This window comes from Myotis daubentonii, chromosome 2, assembly GCF_963259705.1.
Source record: "Myotis daubentonii chromosome 2, mMyoDau2.1, whole genome shotgun sequence".
Classification (NCBI taxonomy): domain Eukaryota; kingdom Metazoa; phylum Chordata; class Mammalia; order Chiroptera; family Vespertilionidae; genus Myotis; species Myotis daubentonii.
The window spans coordinates 201,116,354-201,142,157 of NC_081841.1; the positions used below are offsets into that span (position 1 = coordinate 201,116,354).

A 25,804-nucleotide genomic window follows, 5' to 3' on the forward strand; every position below is an offset into this window, starting at 1 on the left:
GATTGGAAATATCACTGCCTACCTCATGGAAGTCCAATGTTGGATGAAGGAGCAAACATTAATAGCCATAGAAATGTGTTCCCACCTGCCAAATGGGAGAGGCAGGAGAGAACACAGTGGTGGATGGCCCCCTAAGACCTTTCAGCTCTGAAAGTTAAATTGTAATAAAACACACATCCCTCTACCTCTCTGCTTTCTGTACTCCATTCCTGGCCTTTGGGCTGGTCTTACCATAAACTACCACTGTGGCGGACAGGCTCCTCCTCTTGGCCACGATGTTGGCTGCCATGCAGGTGTAATTCCCGGAGTCTGAGAGCCGCGCCTGCCTGATGATCAGGTTATGGTCAGCCCTGGTGTCAATGTTCTCATCTTGTTCTGAGTCAATGGGCTCCTCATTTTTCAGCCATTCCACCTATAAGAAGAAAGAATGTTAACTTTACAAGTCATTTAAAAAAAAACCACAAAACACTTTTTTTTTTTTTAACTGGAAGGTGAGCAATTTTGATGTGCGGAAAAGAGAGCTATAGCAATGATTCCCCCCCCCCCCTCTTTATTCAATATACCATCCCTTTTAATTAGGAAATTTGGTATATTCAGGAAATGAATACTGAAGTTAATAAACTGGAGGCAGGAAAAGGACTGCCTCCTATTGACTTTGACCCATTTTCTAAAAACACAGTGGAAGAGAGAAAAGAGGTGACTGCAATTAGGTCATTTCATTACATTTCATTTTATTAGAATTCTGATGACTATAGTGATGTTTCAATACTGGTGCATAATGGAGCTCAGAGAGCAGCACATGTACTTTGTGCTGAGAGAATATTATGTTGTCAGGCAAGTTTCAAGTCAGTACGTTTAAATTTAAACAAATTTTAATAAAGGGGTGAAAATGTGTAAAGGCCACTGTCATATATATTTGGGCAATCACAGGCACATAAATTCAAGTTTCAGTGTTCCCTAGTTTGAGGTATAGGTTTCTTTGGTGATCAGCCATTCCGTCATTGAATCAGTGGCTATTTGGATGGGGTTAGACATCTACCACATTTAAGGTCCATCCTTGCTTCTAGGGAAGCTCACTTTCCACATCCTCTGAGCATAGGCTAGTCCAGGGGTGGGCAAACTTTTTGACTCGAGGGCCACAATGGGTTCTTAAACTGGACTGGAGGGCCGGAACAAAAGCATGGATGGAGTGTTTGTGTGAACTAATATAAATTCAAAGTAAACATCATTACATAAAAGGGTACAGTCTTTTTTTTTTTTTTTTTTTTTTTTTTTTAGTTTTATTCAAACGGGCTTCTGGCCCACGGGCCGTAGTTTGCCCACAGCTGGGCTAGTCCCATCTTTTTCTGACCTATTTCCTTCTTCCAATTCCACCCTAATCCTATCCTTGATCCAAACTTCTCTTTACCTTGAACACCTGAAGAAGACACAGATGGAGCCGTCTGCTCCCTAGATCCTCATCCTCCCCCCAGTTGGGGTACACTACCTATACCTCCCCTACTTTACCCAGCAGGCCAGTCCATCCCTGAGCTAACATCTCTCCTTCCTCATTTTGTCCTCTGCTTCCACATCTGAACAACCTCTCCACTGTTCACACCATCTTGGTAGCACTGTACACATCTCTTGCTTGGCAGTAACTGCTTAGCTCTCGTTATCAGCATATGCTGCACACAGTCATTACTTTGCACTGTAAGCAAGGGCAGTGGCTACACCAGAGCCATCACACAGAAACATACGCAGCAGGGCACTTTTCATCATTCTGCCCACCATTAGCACAGACCATTGAGAGTTGCTTTTAGAAGAAGATGCCTCATTTCATGTTTAAATCTTGAGAATTCTAATTTATTACCAATAAACAAGTGGCATCTGTTATATAACAATTTGATGTAATCAAGATATGCTAATCTCTATAAAAAGGGATTATCAGAAGAAAACCTTTAATGATATTTATCTCAAGTGCCAACATGTAAATGAGAGTTTAGAGTAACCTAAATCATCACCATCTCAAATCCTCCCTAGAAAAAAGTCAGTATTAGAAAAGAACATGATAGCAAATAGACAAAAGAAGAGGTCTGAGAACTGCTTAAAAACATGGAGATGAGCTGAAAAACCAATGTGATACAGGGCCATGAAGTAAAGAAGCAAGCCGACTACCCATTCCACGGTCCAGCCTGGAGGTGTGGCACTGGCTAATGACCCAGAGCCCAGAAGCACTGCTCTGGCGAGCGAAGCAGGACAGTGCAACCAAGTTTATGTCACATCTGGCCACCAGCCTGTGACAAATGTCCTCCATTCCCCACTAACCAGATAGTTTATTCTTTCATGAATTTTATATTTTATGGGTACAATGAAAATAAACATTTAAATGCACATCACCCCAAGAAAATAAAAGCTGGGAGTAACACTGTCACCAATATTTGGGATGAAACACACGCTTAAAACCAATAGGATTGGAGTTTTGAAAGAATAGATCTGCCTGCTAAAGTAGGTCTGGAAGCTTTGTCCCGCCCCACACTCTTCCTGACTCTGAAATTCAGAGTGTAAATTGCCTGGTTTTCTGATTAATTCCCTACTCCTGAGATTTGTAGCACTTAGAAAGCTGTTCCCTTGTGCCCCCACCTCAGTCATTGTTTTCCACACTTCCCCTCAAACAGCTGGTGAGGAAGTCAGGAAAGTCAGTCCTGGCCCATAAGTAAATTTTTCCTAGTGAGTTAACTAGCCAGAAAAAAACCCTGCGGGCAGTGTCCCTGGAGACACTGGAAGTCCCAGCCAAAGGAAGCCAAAGGAAGTCCCAGCACCTGGAAATGGAAGAAAACTTTCCTGACCAGATCTTGTACACAATTGTCTACCACTGTGCTGCACACCTGGAACTAAGAAGAAAAAATGGTAACTGAATGTAAACTGTGATTGAAAATAAAACCCACAAAAAACAAAAACTTGGCCCAGAGTCTATTAAAGCCTTAATCATCAAGTAGAGGTTTGGCTTCAAATTGAAAATTTAAATCATATACACAAGAAGTGGCCAACAAACTAAGAAAACATTTGCCACAAATTGGATAAGTAAGAGGTTAATGCTGTGATGATCTGAGGAAAATCTGAATAGTTTAAAAACCACTATATGCATACGTCTGTGTGTGTGTGTGTGTGTGTGTGTGTGTGTGTGTGTGTATTGGTAGGTGAAGATTAACAAAACATATATATATATATCCTATATAATAAGAGCCTAATATGAAAATTGACCCAACGGTGAAATGACCGGCCGCTATGATGCTCACTGACCACCAGGGGGCAGATGCTCAATGCAGGAGCTGTCCCCAGCCCACAGGCACCAGGCGGGTGCCAGTGGGAGCCCCCCATCAAGAGGGAGGTGACCCGTGGCAGCGGTGGGGGGCTGCAGGGCCAGCCGGCGAGTGGGCGGCGCTAGGCCGGCCAAGGCAGGTACCAGCGTGGCCCCTCCCCCCCATCATCCCACCAGTCGCCCCACAGATCGGCCCTGACAGCTGGCCAGGCCTAGGGACCCTACCCATGCACGAATTTCGTGCATTGAGCCTCTATGTATATAGCAAGTTCCCTTCACTTCCCCATCCTGCTTTAATTTATCTCCATCAGCTAGTCTTAAAGATAGTAATGCCTTTTGTTCTTATAATTATGATCCCAGGAAGCTACTGAAAAAAGGTATTAGAGCTATAAACAAAACCTTAACCACAATAAGTTATTTTTTGGTAAAAAGAAAGAAAAAGGAAAAATTGTGCCAAAGCTACATGCATGCCAAATAGAGCTTTGTTTAAATAAATTGTGTTTCAACAATATGATTTAGTATTATGTAGGCATTAAAAATCATGATTTCAACTAGTGAAAACATAGAAAATGATCATAATACATGACAGTCAAAATGCACAATTGTATGATTACTGTTATAAACTTATAAAACAACAAAAATTACATATATATATTTAAAATTGAAAAATATTTGGAACAATATATGGTCACAGAAGTCTTCAGAGAAGATTAGGGTAATTTCTTTTCTTCCTGTTGGTTAACTGTGGCACCTTCAAAGAAAAGCTATTTAGTGATCTGAAAACAATCACTTTATCTTAGAAATAACTGTTTTAGCCTCATGTAGTACAGTAGTTTTCAAATTTATATTTTGCCATAAAATGTTTCCTTGAATTAGTTTATCTGAAGCTCAAAATTAAAAACAGATTAACAAGGAAAGATCTTCTGACTGGTGCAGAAGTGAGGGGCCCTAAGCTGTATAAGATTGACCATAGCCAAGACCAAATTTGCACAATTCCAGGGGAGATCATTCACATCTTTCCCCTTCTACGTCAATCATACCCTGCAGAGATGTCCAGTGCACATGTTTTGCCATCATATACTTTGTCCCTGTCATCCAATCTATCCCCCTACCCACCTGCATGTACTGTGGACATATACAATGACCTGCTGTTGGATCTCCCAAATCATAGTTTGAAAATCATCGATATAGGATGAATGAGGTGTCGTAGATACACACATTCTGGTACCGTGGTGTTTATGCTGTCATGGCTGAGGCCCATCAGTCCAATTATGTCTATAAACAATCAGCACATTAATAGACCCATAATTGTGGGGCTATTTTTATTCATAACCTAATAGTTTATCCATTTAACTGATGGCAGGATCTTTATGAGGAAATCAGTTTGGTATTTTCTGGGCTAATAAAAGTGACAGATTGCTTTTGGGATTTATGCTTTTGTCACTTAGCGAAATTTTAAAACATTTTTGATGAGCTAAGTGCTCCTTAATGTAGAATAGTTTAATAAATAAGATAGAAAAAAAGCATTCCCTACACCAGCCATTCCAAACTCAGATGGTGCTGGGGGCCAGGGAAGTAACATAAATCACCGCAGTGGCCCTGTGTGTGAGACACCCATGTGCATCGCTTGCATATTAATGACAAGGGGCCATTCTTCATTTTCACAAAGAAATGAACTCACTCTCATTTTTCTTAAAAAATGTTATCGCTTTGTTTCTACTTTTGTTTTCCCACTTTAGATAGAGACGAGTATTTTTTTAAAAATGCTAGTTCCATGAAAAATGACAATGAGCTCATTTTGTTTAAAATCTCTTTTGCTTTTCATGTTTCACAATGGTCTTCAAATTTATGGACTATTTAGCGTCACTGTGTATGGGAAGTGGTGGCAACTGTGACAAAATGAAGATCACAGGACCTGTGCAAATGTGTAGCCACCAGGCAGGTCAGACTAGGGTTGCCAGTGTAACTGGACCTTCCACCTTTCACAAGAAACCAATGGTGCATATTTTAATGTAACATTTCTTGATTCTAACAAGATAGATCGTATATTACAAAATATATTGTAAGGGCCAAACATAGCATATCCATGAACCAGAAGTAAATTTACTTTCTCTTTTCCACACACCAGCTTTCTGGCTTCTCGTGATTGTTTCACAAAAAGGAGCTCGGTGTCGTCCCTAAAGTTAATTCCTTTTCATTAGATAGGAATTCCCCATCACCCTAGAATATGACTGTTCATGTCTCATAACCCCCTCTCAAGGCTTCCTTATAGAAGTGACTGGCAAGCATCAAAGACCTTTTGAACTTATGTACAGTATTCTTTAAGTAACATAAGGGCATCTGTACTGAGTTCAGAAATTATTTCACAAGAGGTTGTCAACAAGAAAAATCCTAAACTCTTAACAAAAGCAATACAAATGTTCAAATTAGCATTATGGGATCAATACATTGACCACTTCCAGACTAAGGAACATTTGTATAATTGATCCAAATGACCTCAGGCAAACAGGTCATCTTTTTGACAGAGAGCCATAACATCCTGAAGGTTGTTGGAAACGTGCACCCCTCGGAGAAACAAGTCTTCATCTGGTTTCTATTTATTTAGTTTACATGGATAATCCAAGTTAGAAGCATGTACAGAAACTAGTTACTTAGAGATAATGAGCTGATGGTTTTGCAGGATGTCCACATTCATGAACATAGTGCCACGTGCAGATGGTCTGCAATTTGTAGATTTTACCAGTTTATAAACAAATCTGGAAAAAGCAGACCATCATGCCAGACAGCATGATCAGTTGCTGATCCATTATTCTGGTTAGCTGGGGACAGAAGGTATGTAATTGACCAGTCTATAGATTTTTCTCAACAATAGGCAGCGTGGTGTAATTGGATGGGGGAGGGGACCATCTTTGAAATAGTGGTATAGAGTATTTTGCCTGAGATCTGAGTTACATTTGAAAATGTCTGCATGAGTCCTGATATTTTACCTCTTCTGACCTTTGCCAGAGACATTTATACACATACATAAACCTTACACCTAAATATTTATTTCCATCAGATAGTAAGTCAGAATTCCCAAGTTCCTGTTCTTAGTTTTAATATTCTGTAAAAGAATGAGGTGACTGGTGTTATTAACCATTTATAAATGGGGGAGAAAATATTAGACTAGACAGAAAAAGCCACTTTAATAGGAGGATCCAAAGCCTTTTGTCCTTTGACTCTAGATGGTATCAACTTGAACTCTCCCTTCATATTCCACAAAAAATGCCAATAAACACCAGTTATTGATATTTTCTACCAAGTGTTTCTATGCCACAACTCCAGTACTCCAGTTAGGATTTGCTAGAGTCAATATAAAATAGATGTAACTTTAGATTTATGACATTTGAAGCTTCTCAATCCATCTACTCATTACCTGTGATCACTTTCTCCACTACTCATTGGCAGGCTCCTTAAGAACATGAACAACATTTAAAATCTTCTTATATATTACATAGCAACTACTTCAGAGGATGTTCACTGGCACCTGTGGAATAAATGTTCTAGCCCAAATTGAGGTACGTGCAAATTTAGAGACTGGGGATACACATACACACATACAACAAAGATTCAAACTGCATTTTAGGGCTAGGGCAAAGGGAGAGAGAGAGATTATTCTTTGCTTTATATCCCATGGTTGAGCATAGATATGATCTAGTAGAGACATTTTTAAAGTAGTTGCTAAAAGAAGACAACCTTGTCTGATGAAACTGGTGGAGAGACAAGACTACACTAGAGGGATGTGGTGTAGATTTAGGGAAATATTGGAAGGCCACAGCAGTTCACAATGTGGTCATTCCCTCCCTACATACCTTCTCAAACTTTTTGTAAAGGTACCATCTTACCAAACAACAAGTGTGATTGGATTTCTATGAGAAAACAGAAGGCTGAGGTATGCATTCTAGCTGGTGAAAGGCTAAGCTGAGATGGCACCCATGGACACCAGGGTGGGGACAGAGTGGAAAAGGCAGGATAAAGATGGGGTTCCACAGCAACTATGGGTGGGCCTCTAGACATGCACACTAAGAAATTGATCTAACCAATAAATGCCTCATTTACTTTAAGTCATGTCATGACTGTGCTCAGTCGTCCACATAGTTTGCCAGATTTGGATGCAATGACCATATGTTATTTGCAAAATAATTTTCACTTATATGTGCAATCTTAGAAATAAAAGCACACATAGAAAACCCCATGCTCATAAATATGGAGAACAGATTGGTGGATGCCATAGACAGGGGTGGGGTGGGAGAAATGGGTGAAGGGGTCAAAAGATACAGACTTCCAGTACATAATAAATGTCATGGGGATATAATGTACACCATGGTGATTAAAGTTAATAATACTCCCATTGCATATTTTGAAAGTTACTAAGAGAGTAAATCTTAAAAGTTATCAGAAAAAATATTTTGTAGCTATATAAGGTGATAAATGTTAACTAGACTTATTGAGGTGATCATTTCACAGTGTATGCAAATATAGAATCATTATGTTGTACACCTGAAGCTAATAATGGGTGTTAATTATAACTAAATTAATGAATACATAAAATTAAACAGTATTTGTCCCCATATAGCTCATGAGAAGTTATGGTAACCCTCTCAATGTTATCTGGTATCTCATTTTGCTTTTGTTAGTGAGAATAAATGAGTGGGACAAATAGTCCCTACAATCTGATACAGTCAGCAGTCTTAAAATATTTAAGGAGGCCAGTTGCATCTAAGCCTAATGGGTGACTTACAGAAAAGCACGTGCTTTCCTGAGAAAAGGGGAAGGAGGCATTTCTGCTGTTCACCTGTATGGGCATGAATGTGATTCTGAACAAATAGCAGCTGTCCTGCGATCTTGAATAAAAGGCAAAGAAACACACAGAGATACTGGTCATCATGTCTATACCCACAAGGGCACACATAGCTAGTCAATACATTATCTCACTTGATCCTCACAATAGCTACCCCCAAAAAAATAAGTAGGCAAAGAAAATCTTATTCTTCCCATTTTACAGATTATGTGAGCTAAGTTAACATACTAGAGAAATCGTAGAATTTGACCTGGTAGTCTTCAAGTAATATTTCTACCACAAGACAAGCCATTTTTTATGTCTCTTGTTGACCAAATAAATGGTGGCTCCTTACCATTTCCCACAGTTTGACTTGGCATACTCGCATATGTCTTCACTGGGACTTCACCACTGATAAGCATGGCATCTCTTTACTCATAAGGGAGCATATTATCTTCTAACGTTAGTTTAGGCCATTAATCTCTTCCCCTCTTTCCGAGATTAGATGTCACCTGTCCTCTTCTCTCTCCTTGTTAATATTTCCTTCAAGTTATTTATAACAGTACTATCATGTTTCCCCTTTGTCTTCCTTCTTTTTCCAATCTGTGTGGATTGGTTTTAAAGCCACCTACACAGCATTTTCTTCAATCTGGCTTCACTTATCGGATTGTGCATCACAAAAGGAAGCAGAAATTCAGCTTAATTGGGAAGCCACAGCAGCAGAACCAGGCAAGCAATGGAAACCTAATGATCACAGAGAGAATCACACTCCCTGATGCTGAATGAAATGACAGTCATGAGGATCTCTGTAGAGGCCTGACTTCTAAGGAACTTTACGTTCTGACATTGTGTGTCTCTTGTCAGATCAGTGTTGTCCTTTCACTTCCCTGCTTCAGTTATGAAAGTCAGAAGCAGCCCCCTGTTATTTATTTATATTTTATTCATTTTGACAGGTAAATGGTCACGGGAACAGTGAACACCCTGGATCCACTGTTAACAGAAAATGTAACATTGTCATGAGTGCGGATGAGACATGTTTGCATTAATGTAAAGGATTGTCAAGAATGGTGATCAGACAGAAAAGATAGCATTAAATGGACAAGGCATAGAGAGAAGAATGGAAAAAGATATGCAATCAGAAGGTGATTGTTAAGGGAGGGCACAGGCTGCCATTTGCCGTTCAGCCATGTTTTCCACAGTGCAAGGGCTCTCACTCTGGCTAACTCCACCTTTGCTCACTGCCATCTGCTAGGGCAAAACGAATTCTGGTTTTGAATATTTGATGAAGCAAGCTGTAGGAGATGCTTGCAAAACTTGGTATCCTAAGGAATGACCTAAAATACAGTGTAATGTGCTGATGCGTTTTAAGGGATTATTTTGGGATGGGAAGAACTCTCTAGCTCGATGATAAAGAGCTGGTTTTCAGGGAGCCTCATAACTGCTTCAGTATTCCTCCTGCAACTTCTGGTATGTAAATAAGGATTTTAAGGTGGTGGCGATAGGAAATTAATGAACAATTCCATTTCCCCCTTCCTTACTGCCATGTAATATATACTCAGGTGCTGAGACAATAGCCATCTTATTAATGATTAGAACATTCAAAATTCTAAATGTTCATATCAAACTGGTTTAAAATGCTGACATAGAAGTCATATAATTAGATAAAGAATGCAAACACAGATCACTTGCATATACTATATACACACCATCTGAGAAATCAGATCTCCTCAGAAGAACAATTCCATCAGCCACAGTGAAAGGCTAATCATGTAATGATCTGCCAAGGAAACGCTGGGACAAATATGGATTAGCTCAGTTCCATATACTGGGTGGCTGAGAATGAATTAGCATAATCATAAATTTGTTCCAATTACAGAAGGCAATTATCAGAGACCAGCTTATAGCATTATCAAAATGAAATCAGCAAAGTGCACTGACATTCCAGGTAGATGCCATTGAGTTAATGGTGCTTAAAAATAAAAAGGCTCTGCACCCATTCATCTTTCATCCCTTTGATTACTGTACACTCCATACAAGTTTCCTTTCAGCTGACAGACACAGAGCCATTGTGAAAGAACAACTATATACTATAAGAAAAAAAATGCTTAACGTAACAACACAACTGCAAAGTAACCAAATTCTAAAGTCTCCTGTGTGTAATTTCTCCAGGTCAGTGGTTCAGACACTGCTTTTACATTTTAGACAGTAATGCACATCATCTCTTGTGTTCTTTCCAAAATATTGATCAGGAATAAAGCTGTGACTAAGCCAGTCATTACCTGCTCCAAACAAAAGTTCTTTGTGCAGAAAGGTAGTACTGTTTTGCAAAAGGTAGCCTCACTGTCCTTGCTCCCCCCCCGCCCCCCCCCCCCCACTGCCCATTTTGCCTTCCCTGTTTCCTTGTTAACCATTGCCAACCTGGAAAGTGTGCAGAGCAGTGAAACATATTTTGTAAAGGATGCAGCAGATTTAGTGTCAAAGTTTTAGAACTGAAAGGGCAATTTCATTAAATAGCTAAGATTTTGCACATATGTGGTGTCCAGCACTTAAGGAAAGAGGCATCAGGATATACTCAAGAGAGGACAGATTAATAGAAGACAAAAGAGTATTTCTATTGTAACTAAATGCAATGGGTTTTATTATATTACAAAGGATGGTAGACCCAGTGGAGTTGAGGAAGGGAAAAGGGGAGGAGAGGAAAGGCAGACAAACATCTTCCTTTTATTGATGGTCTGCTATGCATAAGATTCTAGGCATTTTCGCATCTTAAACCACTTGGTGAGGTGGATGTTAATTATGTTTTTATAATAATAAAAATTAACCATCAAAGAACTGAAATTTTCAGACATGCTCAAAATTCTGCCATCCTTTAAAAAAAATGTTCTTTTTTTATTGATTTTTAGGCAGAGAGGAAGGGAAAGGAACAGAGATAGAAACACTAATGCAAGAGAAACATCATCATCAATCAGCTGCCTTTGCCCGCCCCCTACTGGGGATCAAACCCGCAACGTGGGTATGTGCTCTGACTGGGAATCAAACTGGTGACCTCTTGGTTCATGGGTTGATGTTCAACCACTGAGCCACATCAGCCAGGCTCTGGCATCTTAAAATAAGTAAACAAACAAAAAAATCCTGTTTTTTTCATAGACATCTCTCTTGAATTCTTTACTCATCCCTCATCATTACATTTCACTTTGCCTTCCATCCCATCAATTCACTGAAATTGCTCTTGCTAAAGTCACCAATGATCTCCAAGTTGCTACATTCAGTGCACACTGTTTTGTATTCTTAGTTGATTTTCAGAGCTAATGAGACCTTTCTTGAATTTTCTCTTCCACTGGTTTTTATAATACCACATAGTCTCTCTCTGTACCCCTCTTGACATTCCTGCTGTTTCTTTTGTTGGTTTCTTCTCTATCCAGACATGAAGCATTGCATTTCTTAAGGTCTCAGGATTAGGCCTTTCTCCACATCTGGTCATACAATGTATCTCTCCCTGCCATATGATAACATCAGACTCATGTATCATTCATGGCTATACACTGAATATTCCCAAATTGATATCTACAGTTCATTGACCTTTTTAAGATACAGACTCTTATAATCAAGTTCCTATTCAGCATCTACTTTTGTATGCTTCAAAGATACTTCAAGCTGAACAGGTAGAATTGGATTTAGATTTTTCCCCCTTACCTGTTTGTCTGACATGAAAATATTTGAATATTATGACTAAAATTTTGGGAGAGTTGATGAAATAATGCCTTCACATGAAAAATAATATTCTTGACATAATGTATGGAATATATGGGATAAAGAGGGGCAGGGAAAGCTAGGAGCAGAGATCATTAGGAGATTGACAATAATCCCATGAAGAAATTGTGGTGGAATGAAATGTAAGGCTATGATGGATTTACAGTAAAGAGTCTTGACAAGATGTGAAGGGGTAAAATGGAATGAATTGAAATTTGTGACTGATCTAAGATTTGAAGACAGAGTAATACAAATTTGGCACCCATTCTTCTGACTTGGACAAGTGATATAGGAAAAAGACATTTTTAGATGCTGAACTGATAGGTATTGACTGAAAGTCACTCTGGTCCCTCATATACAAAGAGTACTCTCAAATCAATAGGAATAAATAATGGGTGAAAGACCAAACATGGCAACAGAAAAATAGTCCAAGTACTTGAATAATTAACTCAGTGACGAATACAGATAAGTTTAAGATGTATATGAGGCATTTACAGCTCCAGACCTATATAGTCAACTACTTTTTGAGCATATTTACTCCTCAGCTTTCAGCATAAATTGTATCCCAAGCTATAGGCATATATGAAATTATACAGAAAGTGTAAGATGGGTAAAAAGAGTTTAAGATGCAACCTGAAGAATAGCAGCACTTTAAGATCATACAAGAGGGAAATGGGGACTGATCATGAAGTAAGGGAGAAATCAGAAATGTATGTGTCATAGAAACCAAGAAAGAAAAATATTTTAAGTTCACTCATGCACCGCTTAATGACAGGAATATGCTGAGTAATGTGTTATTAAGCGATTCGTCATTGTGCCAACATAGAGTGCACTTACACAAACTTAAATGGTACAGTCTACTATTCACTAGCCTGTATGGTAGGGTATATTGCTCCTAGGCTGAAAACCTATACAGAATGTTACTGTACAAAACAACACTAGATTAAATCAAGCACAAGAGAAAATGATGTAATCAAAAGAAGCAGTAAACATGAACTGTATGAGGCTGCTGCTGGCATAACACAGAATACTTTTTTACAGAAAACTTTTTTTTGTAAGTTCAAGAATACACTCTAAAATAATGAATAAAAATATAGTATAGAAATACATAATAAATGCCTAAACCAGTAACATACACATTTATTATCATTATTAAGTACTATGCACTGTGATAATTGTATGTGCTATACTTGTATAGGACTGGCAGCACAGTAGCTTTATTTACTCCAGCATCACCACAAACACATTAGTACTGCATTACACTATGATATTACGATGATCATGACATCCTAGGTGATAGGAAACGTTTTTAGTTTCATTATAAACTTATGTAGTTTGTCGTTGGTGAGAAAGTTGTGGTGATCCAGAACTGCACTTAAAATCACCACTGAAATAAAAAGTGAGTGTAAGTAAAGCCCCAGGCTCTAGTTCAATGTGAAGCTCCTTCTATAGCATGTTAAAGGACTCCACTCTTGTCTTTGTTAATTTCACAGTTAATAATAATAAAAATGCTCCCCTCTTCTGTTCACTTGCCTCAATATTCACTAAAACTTCCCCAAAGTCAATTGGTCACTTGAAAAATAAAGTAGTATCTCTATCTCACTCCTTAGAACAAAACTAAACCATAGGCATATAAAATCCTATATAATAAAAGGCTAATATGCAAATAGACCGAACGGTAGAACAACCGAACCAGTTGCTATGATATGCGCTGACCATCAGGGGGCATGTGTGGAACATGGTGGGTGTCGGCCATGGCGGAATGGTGGAGCAGGTTAGCAGGGGCACCAAACCAAGGTGGGGTGCCGTTTGCTGTCATTGGGATGAGCCTCTGGTGGTTACTGAAAATTATTTGCCACTGTGTGCCACTATCCCACCCAACGCTTGCACCTGCTGCCAGCACCAGAGCCGCCACTCGCACCCACTGCCAGTGCTGGCCCCGCTCACACCTGCAGCTGGTGCTGGAGCCACCACTCGCACCCACTGCTGGTGCCCGGCGCAGGTCCCGATTACTTGGAGCCATTAGCGGGTGCGAGTGGCAGCTGCCAGCCCTGATCGCCCCTGAGGGCTTCTCTGCCTCCCCTGCTCCTGAGGGGTGATCAAGGCAGCAGCCGCTGTTCGCACCTGCGATGGTACTGGCCCCAATCGCTCTGCCATCAGCAGGTGCTAGCGGGGCTAGCACCATCAGCATGTGGGAGCAGCAGCAGCGGGAGTGGGGCTGCCGGCAGACAGGGGACCAGGAGCCGCAGTGGGAGGGGCCAGGTAGGGGTATGGAGGATGGGCCGAGACCCGCCCTTGTGCCTACTGCAGCATCTCGGCCCACAGTTCCTTTCAAGGTGCATGAATTCGTGCACTGGGCCCCTAGTATTAAAAATATAATAAGTGAAGACACCAAAGAACTATAAGAAAGCATGGGTGAATATTTTTGTGATTTTACAATAGAGAAGGATTTCCTGCATGGTGTAAAAGCCAAATTCATAAGTATTGACTATTAAAGTTCAATATAACAAAAGGATGCCAAGAAGGAAAAACATGAAAAAAAATGTTTGTAACATATTACCAAGGGATATTATACAATAATCAAGGGAGATAGCAAATACATTTTGCAACTTGTACAACCAAATGCCCATCAAATAAAAATGAATGCCAGTTAGTATGTCTGACCAGTATCTCCTGGATATCAGCCTGGTTCCTAATATATAAAGATCATGCTAAAATCAATAGGGAACAAGCATTCTAATAGAAAATGAGCTAAGTATTTGAAAAGATTATTTAGAAGAGAAAAATACAAATGGTAAGTAACATATGGAAAAGTTGTTCAACCTTTCCAATAATGAAGATGAAAATGAGATATTGGTAGCCTATTACCATGGCAAATTCTGATATTATATAGGGTTGGCAAAAGTGTAAAGGAATGAATGTTTTCAGTTACTTTATGTGATAGTCTAATTTTAATAGAAAGGGGAATATCTCTGAGACATTACTGCGTGTAAAAAAGTCAGATTATAAAACTCTATTTTTATTATCTCTATATTCAAACACACTCAAAGATCTGGAAAGCAGTTCATGAAATGTTATTTGGGTAGTGCAATGTTCAGGGGTCAGAATTTTCTTCTTTATAGGTTCTGAGATTGCTGTAATTTTTGGTGTGAGCTAGTCACCAAGTATTTCTGGCTTTCTCTTTTACATGTACAGTTGCACTTCCTGGTCCCTGTTTAGTTTTTTTGGGGGGAGGGTCATGCTACTTGTGCTGGCCACTGAGTTGCAGTAAAAGTGACTTGTCAGTTGCAGGACTGAGTATTTAATTTCCTATAGAGACTCCTTAGAGCTCTTTCTCTGCGAGAACAGCTCACAGTTTGGAGAATGGCTACTGCCTTAGCCTTGGAACTGTAGTAAGTGTCAATGAAATGGAGTGCCTGGCTGACATGTGATGGACATGTAATATGAGGGAAAAATAAATCTTTGTTGTTTTAAGTCATTGGGATTTATAGGTTGTTTGTTACTTTATCATTACCTAGCCTACCCTATTTTCCACAATCCACATTATTTTACAAGCAGATATAAAAGTTCTTTTCATTAAATAAATATATGGTCCCAAAAATATTTTTAATACTCCTTGTCTCTAAGAAGTAAACATATTATTTGAAATCTCATATCCTTCTGTTTCATAAAGTAATATATTAACTAGAAAAACAATCCATTTCTAGATAGATAGGAGTCTAAGTGACTGTCCCACATGGCATTTTTTTTCTTCATAGCTGTCCTCACCTGACTATTTTAGACAACTGATTTTTGCATAAAATTACATAGTCGTAGATCATAGATAATGAGTCCTTGCATTAAAAACTCTAACCTCTAAATTCAAGGAGAAAAACTTAAGTAAAATTCTATTATTTTTACATGTCATACTTACTTTGCTTGACTATACAGTTTCATTAACAAAATTGAGTTTTTCATTTGTTTTTATTTTTTTAAATAACACAGGTAGTTTCATGGGTTGCAAACATTCCATGAGAGATCTGAAAAGAAGTGACTTTGCATAGCCAACATATTCTCATTTGGGGAGCGTGTTTACCTTTCTCATTTTAATCAGCCTGGTCAATTAAATTGGATGGTTTCCTATTTGTTTCTATCTAGTTTATCCTCCTCTGCCTTGCATTCTGGTTTTTATGAACTAGCTCAAAGCCGCTGTTTGGTCTTCACAACACTACAGGGAATGCTTAAAAAATAAACTAAATTGCCTCATGACTTTTTTTTTTTTCAAACTTGCTGAAAATGAGATTTTTCAACAGCCTCTATTCCATAACCCTCCCCTTCCTTTTTAATTTAAATTTTGGTACTAAAGTGAGTTTACGATATTCCATTAATATCACTAGGGGAGACACTTGTTTATGTAATGTACAAATTAGCCTACAATTCTTCCCACTCCTATCCATCACTGTTCTAGGATTTCACAACACACATATATAGCATATTAGCAGTTTATTTGCCTTAAAAATCCACCTTTTCAGTTTTGGTGATATTATTATATTTAAAATATTTTTTTTCTTGAATTATTAATTTTTATTGCATGCAATATTACTATATTTAAAATCATTTTTCTTGAAATATTAATGTTTATTGCATGTGACATTATTATATTTAAAATCATTTCTCTTGAAATATTAATGTCTGTTGCATGTAGCATTACTATACTTAAAATCGTTTTTCTTGAAATATTACCAAAAAAAGACAAACTAAGCTTGGGAAACAGAAAAAAAATCCACTTTTTCATATTACTTATTCATTCATAGTCGTACGTTTACAAAAAAATAGACAAAAATCACTATGCAACCCCTTAGACCACCACAAACTGTTGTTTGAAAGAGGTGGTCCTTATAGATTTCAAAACACTTGAGGAGTCAATCTCGAATAACACATTCAACAAAGAAAAACCATGATCAAAACCGTGAAGAAATAAAGGTAAAATCTACTTTGGAATTAAATATTTCACTATTTATTTGGAGAAAACAAAATGTGCATGTTATCTTAAATGAGTATAGAGTTCATAAAGAATCAGCTGAACAAAGGATTTAGAAAATCAGTAGGATACTAGACCATAAAAGTATGCATTGCACAAATTCTATAACCTACATAAAGATTATCAAGAGTTGATTTTGTGTAGTACTTTCCTATTAAATCAGTGTGGAGTTAATTTCCCATTCTTCCTCTGCAGAACAACAAAAATGTCACTCTCTTTCCCCTACCTCACAGGCCTCTCAGGAGATTGAAAATGAAATTGTGGATAAATGGGGTTTTGTAAAAGTGTAATGCAATAAATTAATGTAATGTGGTAGCAGATTCTAGGAACACACAGTCCCATGTGGCTCCATTCAGGGTGCCAAAAGTTTAAAATGATGAGACCAGAACAATAGCACGTTGAATATAGGCCCTGCATGCTGCTCAAAGAGTTCAGACTCAACCCTGAAGGCACTAAGGAGCCACTGCTGGATTTTAACTAAAGGAGTTTTGCTTGAGAAAAATCATCTGGCATCAATGTGAAAGGTGCCAAGTGACATTGAGGATTAAAAAGCCCAGACAGGAAGTCATTACTCCACTAAATGAGAGAAATAATGAGGGCCTGAATGAGGCAGTGCAGTAAAGATGGAGAAGACAGAATGAGAATAAATAGCATTGATAAGTAGTGATAACAGAAAATGAGAGAAAGCATGAATGAAGGAACTAAACATGACTCAGAAATTCCCAGCCTGGACAACTGGGAGCCTTAACTAAGACTTGGGGTCCTGGATTTTCAAAGTCAAGGACATATCTTGTACCTATTAGCATTTTGTGCTATGGGACATTTTTAAGAACTGATTGTTTACTTAAGCAACTGGACCCACCCAGCTAAACAGACATTCCAGCAACATGCAACAGCTGGTGTTTCTGGTTTGAGAATAAAGCAATCTGTAGAGTAATCTTCAATGAACACAACACTTATTTTAGGCTTCAGGTTGGTGGTGATAATTTTATAAGTCAAACTATAAAATAACTTTACAATTCTTGAGTTACAATGAAGCCACTCTGACTGTTAAATATATCTGACTTTCGATTGTGGTCAACAAGTGAGGTATACAAACATCAGAAGTATCACATCCAGAATGTCAATACTCTTTGAAGAGAGCAGTCAATCATTTTCTGGATGCAAGATAAAACTGTAACCGATTTAATGTAGAAAAGGGCAACAGCTGGCTGGTGGTCACAACTCATTTCCTTATAGCATGTTCTTTTAAGTTTATAAACCATTAAGTAGGAGACATTAAAATAAACAACCACTTCATACTTCTTTTAATTATTTTACAAAGTGCATTGTACCTGAGATAAAAATGAGGGCATTATACTTGGAAACACTTATGATCAAATTATTTCTTCCACTTTGAAATAACACTGTCTTCTCCCTCTCTCTGTCATTCTCTCTGCCACATCTACACATAATCACCCTAGCCTCTACACACCACCCTCCTTACCTTCACTACCACCATCAACCGAATGGTCTAGACCAGTGATTGTCAAACTCATTAGTCAACAGAGCTAAATAGCAACAGTACAACAATTGAAATTTCTTTTGAGTGCCAAATTTTTTAAACTTAAACCATATAGGTAAGTACATTGTTATTAACTTAATTAGGGTACTCCTAAGGCTGAGGAAGTGTGGCTCTTCCACAAAATACCATGTGCTGGCGCACACATACAGTGCAATTGAAACTTTGTGGCCCATGCCTGGGAGAGTCTATTTTGAAGAAGTGGCATTAGAAGAAGTGGGGGGTGGGGTGGACATATAGAGAGGATGAACGAAAGGAGGTAGACGAAACAAGTATACAAGACGAGTGTGGATGGGAGAGTTGGAAGGGGGCGATCTCAGCGAATGTACCTCAATCAGATTGAGGACGTTTTTAGCAAAGCCCAGCTTAGGGGTACCCTAATTAAGTTAATTACAATGTACCTACCTATATAGTTTCAGTTTAAAAAATTTGGCTCTCAAGAGAAATTTCAATCGTTGCACTGTTGATATTTGTCTCTGTTGACTAATGAGTTTGCCGACCACTGGTCTAGACTCTGACTTACAGACCTGATTACTGATATAGGGTACCTTCCTCATTTTCCTGGGATTTTTAGCTTGTCATAAATACTCAGGTTACCAGTAAGCCAAAAGGCTCAAACCATCAAATGCACTATAGCTGCCATTGCAGTCAATAGTGCCAATCTGCCTAGTGCATAAGACCAACAAAAATGTGAGCTGATTGGATCCATCTTTGGAATACAATAAATTGGAATAAAGACAGGAAGTGTTTGGCCAGGAGGAGCTAAAAAGATCAGACAATCATTTTCTACCAGGCTCTGGGTCACCTGAAGACCACAAATGTGTCAGCTGTTTTTCCTCCACCCTGACCACTATCTCAGGCAAACATCAGTAATAGCTCAAGTTCATCCACTTGCTCATATGTCTATACACACTGACTGCTAATAAGTAAACCCCTGAATGACTCCCACTCTTCTAGCAAACTTGCCACTGCAGATTGACCTTATATGACTTTTTTTCCTCCTTGGGGCTGCTTATCTTTAGCCCAGATTTGCTTGTTTGAACATGTTAGTGGTTATGTGGTAAACTTATGTAACTTGTTCTGTGTTCTGCATTATCGTCCTCTCCCCTTCAGGACCCTGGAGTTAGAAGACCATTTCCTTTCCTTGTACTTATTTTGCTTTAAAACTAGACTCATCTCTTACAAGCTTATATTTTTTTACACCAGTCACAGACTGAGTGGAGTTGTTCCCTTTCTCACCCGCACATCTGTAATCCCTATGCTTGGTGATAGGGCAGTAGCACCAGGGCATGATGGGCTTTATGAACCACTGCGACTTCGATAACCCACAAGGCCTGCCTTCCCTCCACCAGGTGTAACTACTGATGGGGCTGCCCAAACGCATCTTATTCCAAGAGCAGATTTCACTTAACTCTGTCCAGACTACTGTGTGCAGTTTATTTTATAAGCTTTTGTTTTGTTTCCTTTTGACTCTGCTTAAAGCAAGAGGTCCAAAGGATCACACTTCCTCTGTATTTCATACAGAGAACGTGTTAGATTTAATACATGTTTATGAGAGTAATCGGCTCTGGCCGCAGAAAATCTATTTTGCTACCCTTTGCCCTTTTTCCATTGAGAAGATAATGTTGGCACAATGACGCACAGTCCTCAGCCATGGAATCCGGGGTGGCAGGAGGGAGGCCTTGTCTGTGAAGGAGGAAGCACCCTCTGGGTTAGAATAGCCTCAGGTCCCACTGCTGGGGTCCAGTCAGGAGCCCCTGACAAGAAGCCTATGGAGTGAGAAAATCACAATCCAACGAATAGATACAGTGACTGGCTCGATTATTTACCCAATGATATGTATTTCACTTCTGACTGAGGGTGTTTACCCAAAAGTGGTAAAATGTGGCAAGACATGACGGGGACAGATACGGAAAAGGTCTCCTTGGGGCTAAGAGGAAGGCTGTGTGTCTGCGTGTGGAAGGGGTTGCCCGAGGTTCCTCAGATTTCCCCATCTTGTGGAGGATTGGCTCCAGAATCTGCCATCAGGGACAACTTAGACTTGGAGCCAATGGTCCTGAACATAAAAAGAAAGAAAACGAATCATAGCAGATTTAAGGTTGACCGTGTATGATAGATTCTCTCTGTGGTTTCTTTCCATCAAAATTGGCCAGTAAGGGCCCATTCACAAGCTCTCCCTATCCACAAGCCCTCCACCGCCTGAGATTTAAACCAGAAAAAAAAGATTGAACCATTAACAAGAAATTTAAAAATTAAACCAGAACAAAACTTTTTAAATTAAATTTTAAAAGTAATTTAAAGAATTAAATATTTAAGTAAAAATTAAACTAGAAACAAGACACTAGAAGTGGTATGCCTAATCCAAAATTTGGATTTAAAATCCTTAGTTTTTTGTCTTCTCAGCAAAAAATATCTCAACCACTGGAAGTGAGCAATGGATCCTTTATGCCAGTACCTTTCAATCAAGCTCCTCTCTACAACAATAATTTCATAAACAGTTCTTGTCTGAGGCAACTCAGCTCTGCCTTGCAGTGTTTAATGAGAAAGGAGTGCCTGAGGAATTTACAAATCATCGTTTAAAAAAAATATCCTCAGCCAAGGATATTTTTCCATTGATTTTTAGAGGGAGTGGAAGAGAGAGGGAAAGACAGAGAGAAATATCGATGTGAGAGAAACACATCCATTGGTTGCCTCCTGCACAGAGCCTGCAACCGAGGTATGTGCCCTTGACCAGAATAGAATCTGGACCCTTCAATTGGCAGGCTGACGCTCTATCCACTGAGCCAAACTGGCTAGGGCTACAAATCGTCTTTTTTATTGTTCTTATTTACCTAGCACCCTTACCCAGTGATCAGAACTCCTCAAGTATGCACCTTACGCCTGTGGATAATGTGGGGAGAGGGAGGATGGTAGCTTGCTCTAAGCACATTGCATGGAATAGGAGAAATTAGAACCCAGCCAGAGTCAGGCAGCGGGCAGTTGGTTGTCCTCAGTCAGAACTGGCCTTAAATAGACAGCCGTGAGGGGAGGAAATCCATCTACTTCAAACCGCCCTCCCTAATTGTCTAGCTCCATGGCATTATTTTATCTCAATAGATTACTGTGTATCTGCAACTTTCTTCCCCTCTGGCTCCCTTCTTTCCCATTTCCCCTGTTTACAACAGAAACTGACTCCTAGCGGAGGGAGTCAGAGTGATGAAGGGGTGTCTTTGGTTTGGCATTCGTTACAGGGCTCGAAACTAAATGCTGGGTGATAAACATCACCAGAGAGCACAGCCTGCCCCAGGAGAAATGATCTTTAATGGACTTGCTCTTAAAACTATCTGCATGTGGCAGCACTAAATACCATGAAGTCTCAGTTACAGATCACAGACCTGAAATGCATGAATATTGAAGAAAACAGCAGTGGAGCAACTAAAAGTAGAGGAGGAAGCTAAGGGAAAACCACATCCATCAGTCTTATTCTCTTTCATAAGAAAAGCTCTAGGCAAAACCATAACATAGGTAAAACTTTTTTTCTAGAACATTCTTTCACCCTTTCTCTCTTCTTCCCTGCTCCTTAATCATTCCATTTCTATCATGTTCTACCTACAAAGAAAGGATCCGAAAATAATTATTTGGAGAGCACGCAAATGACAGAGCCCCAGATATTTGCATTTTAACTGAAGGGAAAGATTTAATCTACAAAATGATTCCCCAATAGTAGAATTTCAGGAAAATGAATGCTAGGTGGGAACAGATGGAAGTTTCGGGAAATGAAACCTTCCTTCAATTATACCACATATATGGTTTTCCTCATTCATACAAATTATTTTCCACAGGGCTGACTGCTGTTCTTTTTATTCTTTTCCCTTCCAAGAATGGGTGGTGGGGTGCTCAGAGATTGGGGATTATCAAGCCTTTCAAGTGTTGATGCTGTAAAAGTCCAGTTACTACTCATGTCATTGATAACACTCTTCTCTATCACTCCAGCCAAGTAGAGGAATCTTAGAAACCATGCTTGTTGACCGTGTATTAACTGAGGATAATACCCATTTAAATAGCTGCCAACTACAACATAGAGCATGAAGCCATACCACTGTGTGTTGTATGCATGTGTGTACTTACAAAAATGGACTTTGAGGACTTACTGAGTAGAGGAGCCTAACTGAATTGCTGCAAGGAAACCAACAGCATAAAATGTAACATAAGTGATTAAACGAACCTCCACAGTATCCAGAACACATCACTTGGTTTACTAGTTCCATCTTGTGCACGTTGGCTTCTATGATCATATTGTTATGTCATCAGAATAATAAAAGTCATAAATCTTCATTTCACAGAATTGATCACAAACCTAAGAGAAGAGGAGGTTGCCATACCTGCTATATTGTCTAAACAAACCCATGGAGGGTTCTTGAGTCGTTTAATCATGGTGCTGTCATTTGGTTTGGGTAAGCATATTTTCCCTTCATTAGATTTAATATATAATCTCATTATAGAAATCTGACACTCTGCACCGACTCTCAACTCATAAATCAGCTTCTACTTCTATTCCTGAGGCTGGAGGATGGAAAGAAAAAAAAAAGCAGCAACAAAGTGTGCTAAAAATGCATAGCACAACATGATTTTAGCCATTCAGCGGATGCTACTTGGCCGCTCTGCTTATTTTCATTGTTGATTTAGCCTAGTCCTACTGTCACATGGACCATCATGCTGACTTCCAAAGATTCATGTGCAACCGTACATTTTAAAACTTTTACTCATGAATCTTTCCAAAAGGTCACTTCCTAACTTTTCCCCCATCTAATCACATCAGTTATTCATTTTGTATAATATCATGCAACATCTGGGTACTCTGAGACCACAAACATATCTATTTTTATAGCACATTTTCAACATGTCCTGTATCTTGTCTGGTGTTAAATGGGATGGAAAAGAAAAGATGACATATGCCCTGACTTCAATACATTTGGGGGGAAAAAAGATCACAATTTTAATCCCAACTAAAGAGGTTTTTTTAAAATGTTGGCATGTACATGCTGACATATCTATAATGAATAGACATCCCTTATAAAATGCCTTTTGTGGACATAATACTTCTTATAAATATTTAAAAGTTGTTCAAACACCAATATTTTCTTGAACAGACAAAATGAAGTTGTTCCTTCATTTTACATTTTGTCCCCTAAAACATCACTGGCCAATTGAAACCATATAATATGCTTCAGTTCCAAAGAGGAACAAAGTCAGCCTGAGAAGATGTGAATTCTATTAAGGATTAGAAAGATATTAAAATATATGTTAACTCACATGTAATTTTAACATATTACATGTGTCATATGTATATAGTCATAATATCTTTAATGGTAATAAGTTACAGAGCATTTCATCTCAAACTCTTCTCATCTTAACTTTTTTACTTCTCCAAGCTAATTTATGTTTCGGTTATCAAGTTATAACAGTGTGCCTTGTTGGATCATTAATTCTTTTAAATGAAATAAAATCCTCCTCTCTTGATTTCAAATTTGAAGATCTGCTAAAATTAAAGTACTATAAAAATAATCACAATATAAGACAAAATGATGGAAATGTGTAAGAATGATAATTTAGAACTAGAATTTAGCCCTTCAAGTTTCTTCGATAAGGACAATAAATTTCCATACTGCCCCCTTTTGCATATGGAGATTAGTATAAGTACATACTATATTTAAGAATCTAAGCTGGCCCAAATACAAACAAGCAAAATATTACCAGCAATTTCAAACTTTCAGCCAGGTCTTTGTGTAAACTCAGAATGGGCATCAAAGAGCAACTGGTTCCAGTATTTTAAAAAGTAATATATATATCACCATGTTATAGTGTTGAATTTGGTTCCAGAGTACTGTATCTGAAAAATTATACTTGTTTTGGGTAGAGTGTGTGTGTGTGTGTGTGTGTGTGTGTGTGTGTGTGTGTGTCTTTCTGTCTGTGCCTGCCTGTTTTTTATATTATTAAGGAGCTGCTAGAAGACAGGAAGATTGAGAAGGCATATGTGCACTTTACTCTTTCATGGAGATTGACAAGCTATAGCACCAAATTCTACTCTGAACTGTGCTGCTAAAGCTTCCCTGTGTGCAGTCAAGAGTGAATAATTCAGACTTTGGGGAATATACTATTATTGGCAGGTACGTTCCTGGGATTGCAAAAGTAAGGGCAGGGAGCTAAATTCTGGACTACATCCAAACCGTACACTAGTGGAGCTCCTCAAAGAGGGTTAAGATTTGCATTGTGTAAGTTCAAAGGTGACTTTCTCTATGGTCTGACTTGAGGATAAGGAGGAAGGATAACCAGGAAAGGTAGGACATGGGATACTTTCAGAGGGAGAACCCTATGAAATATTTAACTCTTATACCTTTTTTCTTTATGATGAGAAAAAATATATTTAATTTACTGCTGTATTTTGCTTTCTATTCTAGAATTCCCTTTCATTAACCTTCATCTTCTCAGTAAGACCTAATATACCTTATAGTGTTTTCTGGTTACACTAGTAGGAATGAAGGTTTGAGAGAATGAAGTGTATCCTAGCACATATCCTTTGCATTGAAGCTGACTGCACTGCAGCAGTTTCAAGAGGCCAGGAGCAAAGCAAGCAGTGTTCTAAGATAGAGAAGTGAATGGTGAGCAGGTGCTCCTGACTCCTACATGTCAGCTGACAGGATGATGGCCCAGGAATGGGTGTGAGTCACATTCTGTCTCTACCAAATAAAGAAGAAGAAGGTAACTTGAGAGGGAAGTTTGATGGTGGGACTACATAAGTACAACTTGAAAACTATAACATGTTCTTTCTACTGAACATAGAAAAGGTTAATATCAGGAGTGCCCAAGTTGAATGTTATTCCCATGCAAATTCAGATAGCATTTTATATAAATACTAGAGGCCAAATGCACAAAATTTGTGCAAGGGGCTCAGCCCTTACAGCAGCCCCAGCTGAGTCGCAGCCCCACTCCCTCCCACTGGTCATTCTGGAAGGTCATTCCAGAAGGTTGTTCTGCCCTCCGGTCTAATTAGTATATTAGCTCTTTATTATATAGGAGTAGGGGCCCGGTGCACAAATTCGTGCACCAGTGGGGTCCCTCAGCCTGGCCTGAGGGATCAGGCCGAAACCAGCTCTCTGACAACCCCCAAGGGCACCTGGATTGCAAAAGGGTGCAGGCCAGGCTGAGGGACTTCACTGGTGTAGGATCAGGCCCAGGGAGGGACTGCAGGAGGGCTCCAGGGCATGTCCAGCCCATTTTGCTCAGTCCCGATCTGCTGGGCCCCAGCAGCAAGCTAACCTACCGGTCAGAGCGTCTTCCCCCTGGTGGTCAGTGCATGTCATAGCGAGCAGTTGAGCA

The 25,804-nt window shown here is 39.0% G+C and overlaps 1 protein-coding gene across 5 annotated transcripts in view; it reads right to left on the bottom strand.

The window, feature by feature from the left end:
- Positions 1-25,804, bottom strand: part of UNC5D (unc-5 netrin receptor D) — a 527,348-nt gene that overhangs the window by 107,187 nt on the left and 394,357 nt on the right. For all 5 annotated transcript variants that reach the window (XM_059685428.1, XM_059685430.1, XM_059685426.1 and 2 more), the window contains exon 5: positions 232-412. In XM_059685428.1, the coding sequence (XP_059541411.1) occupies positions 232-412 (181 nt within the window). The remainder of the gene's footprint in view (positions 1-231; positions 413-25,804) is intronic.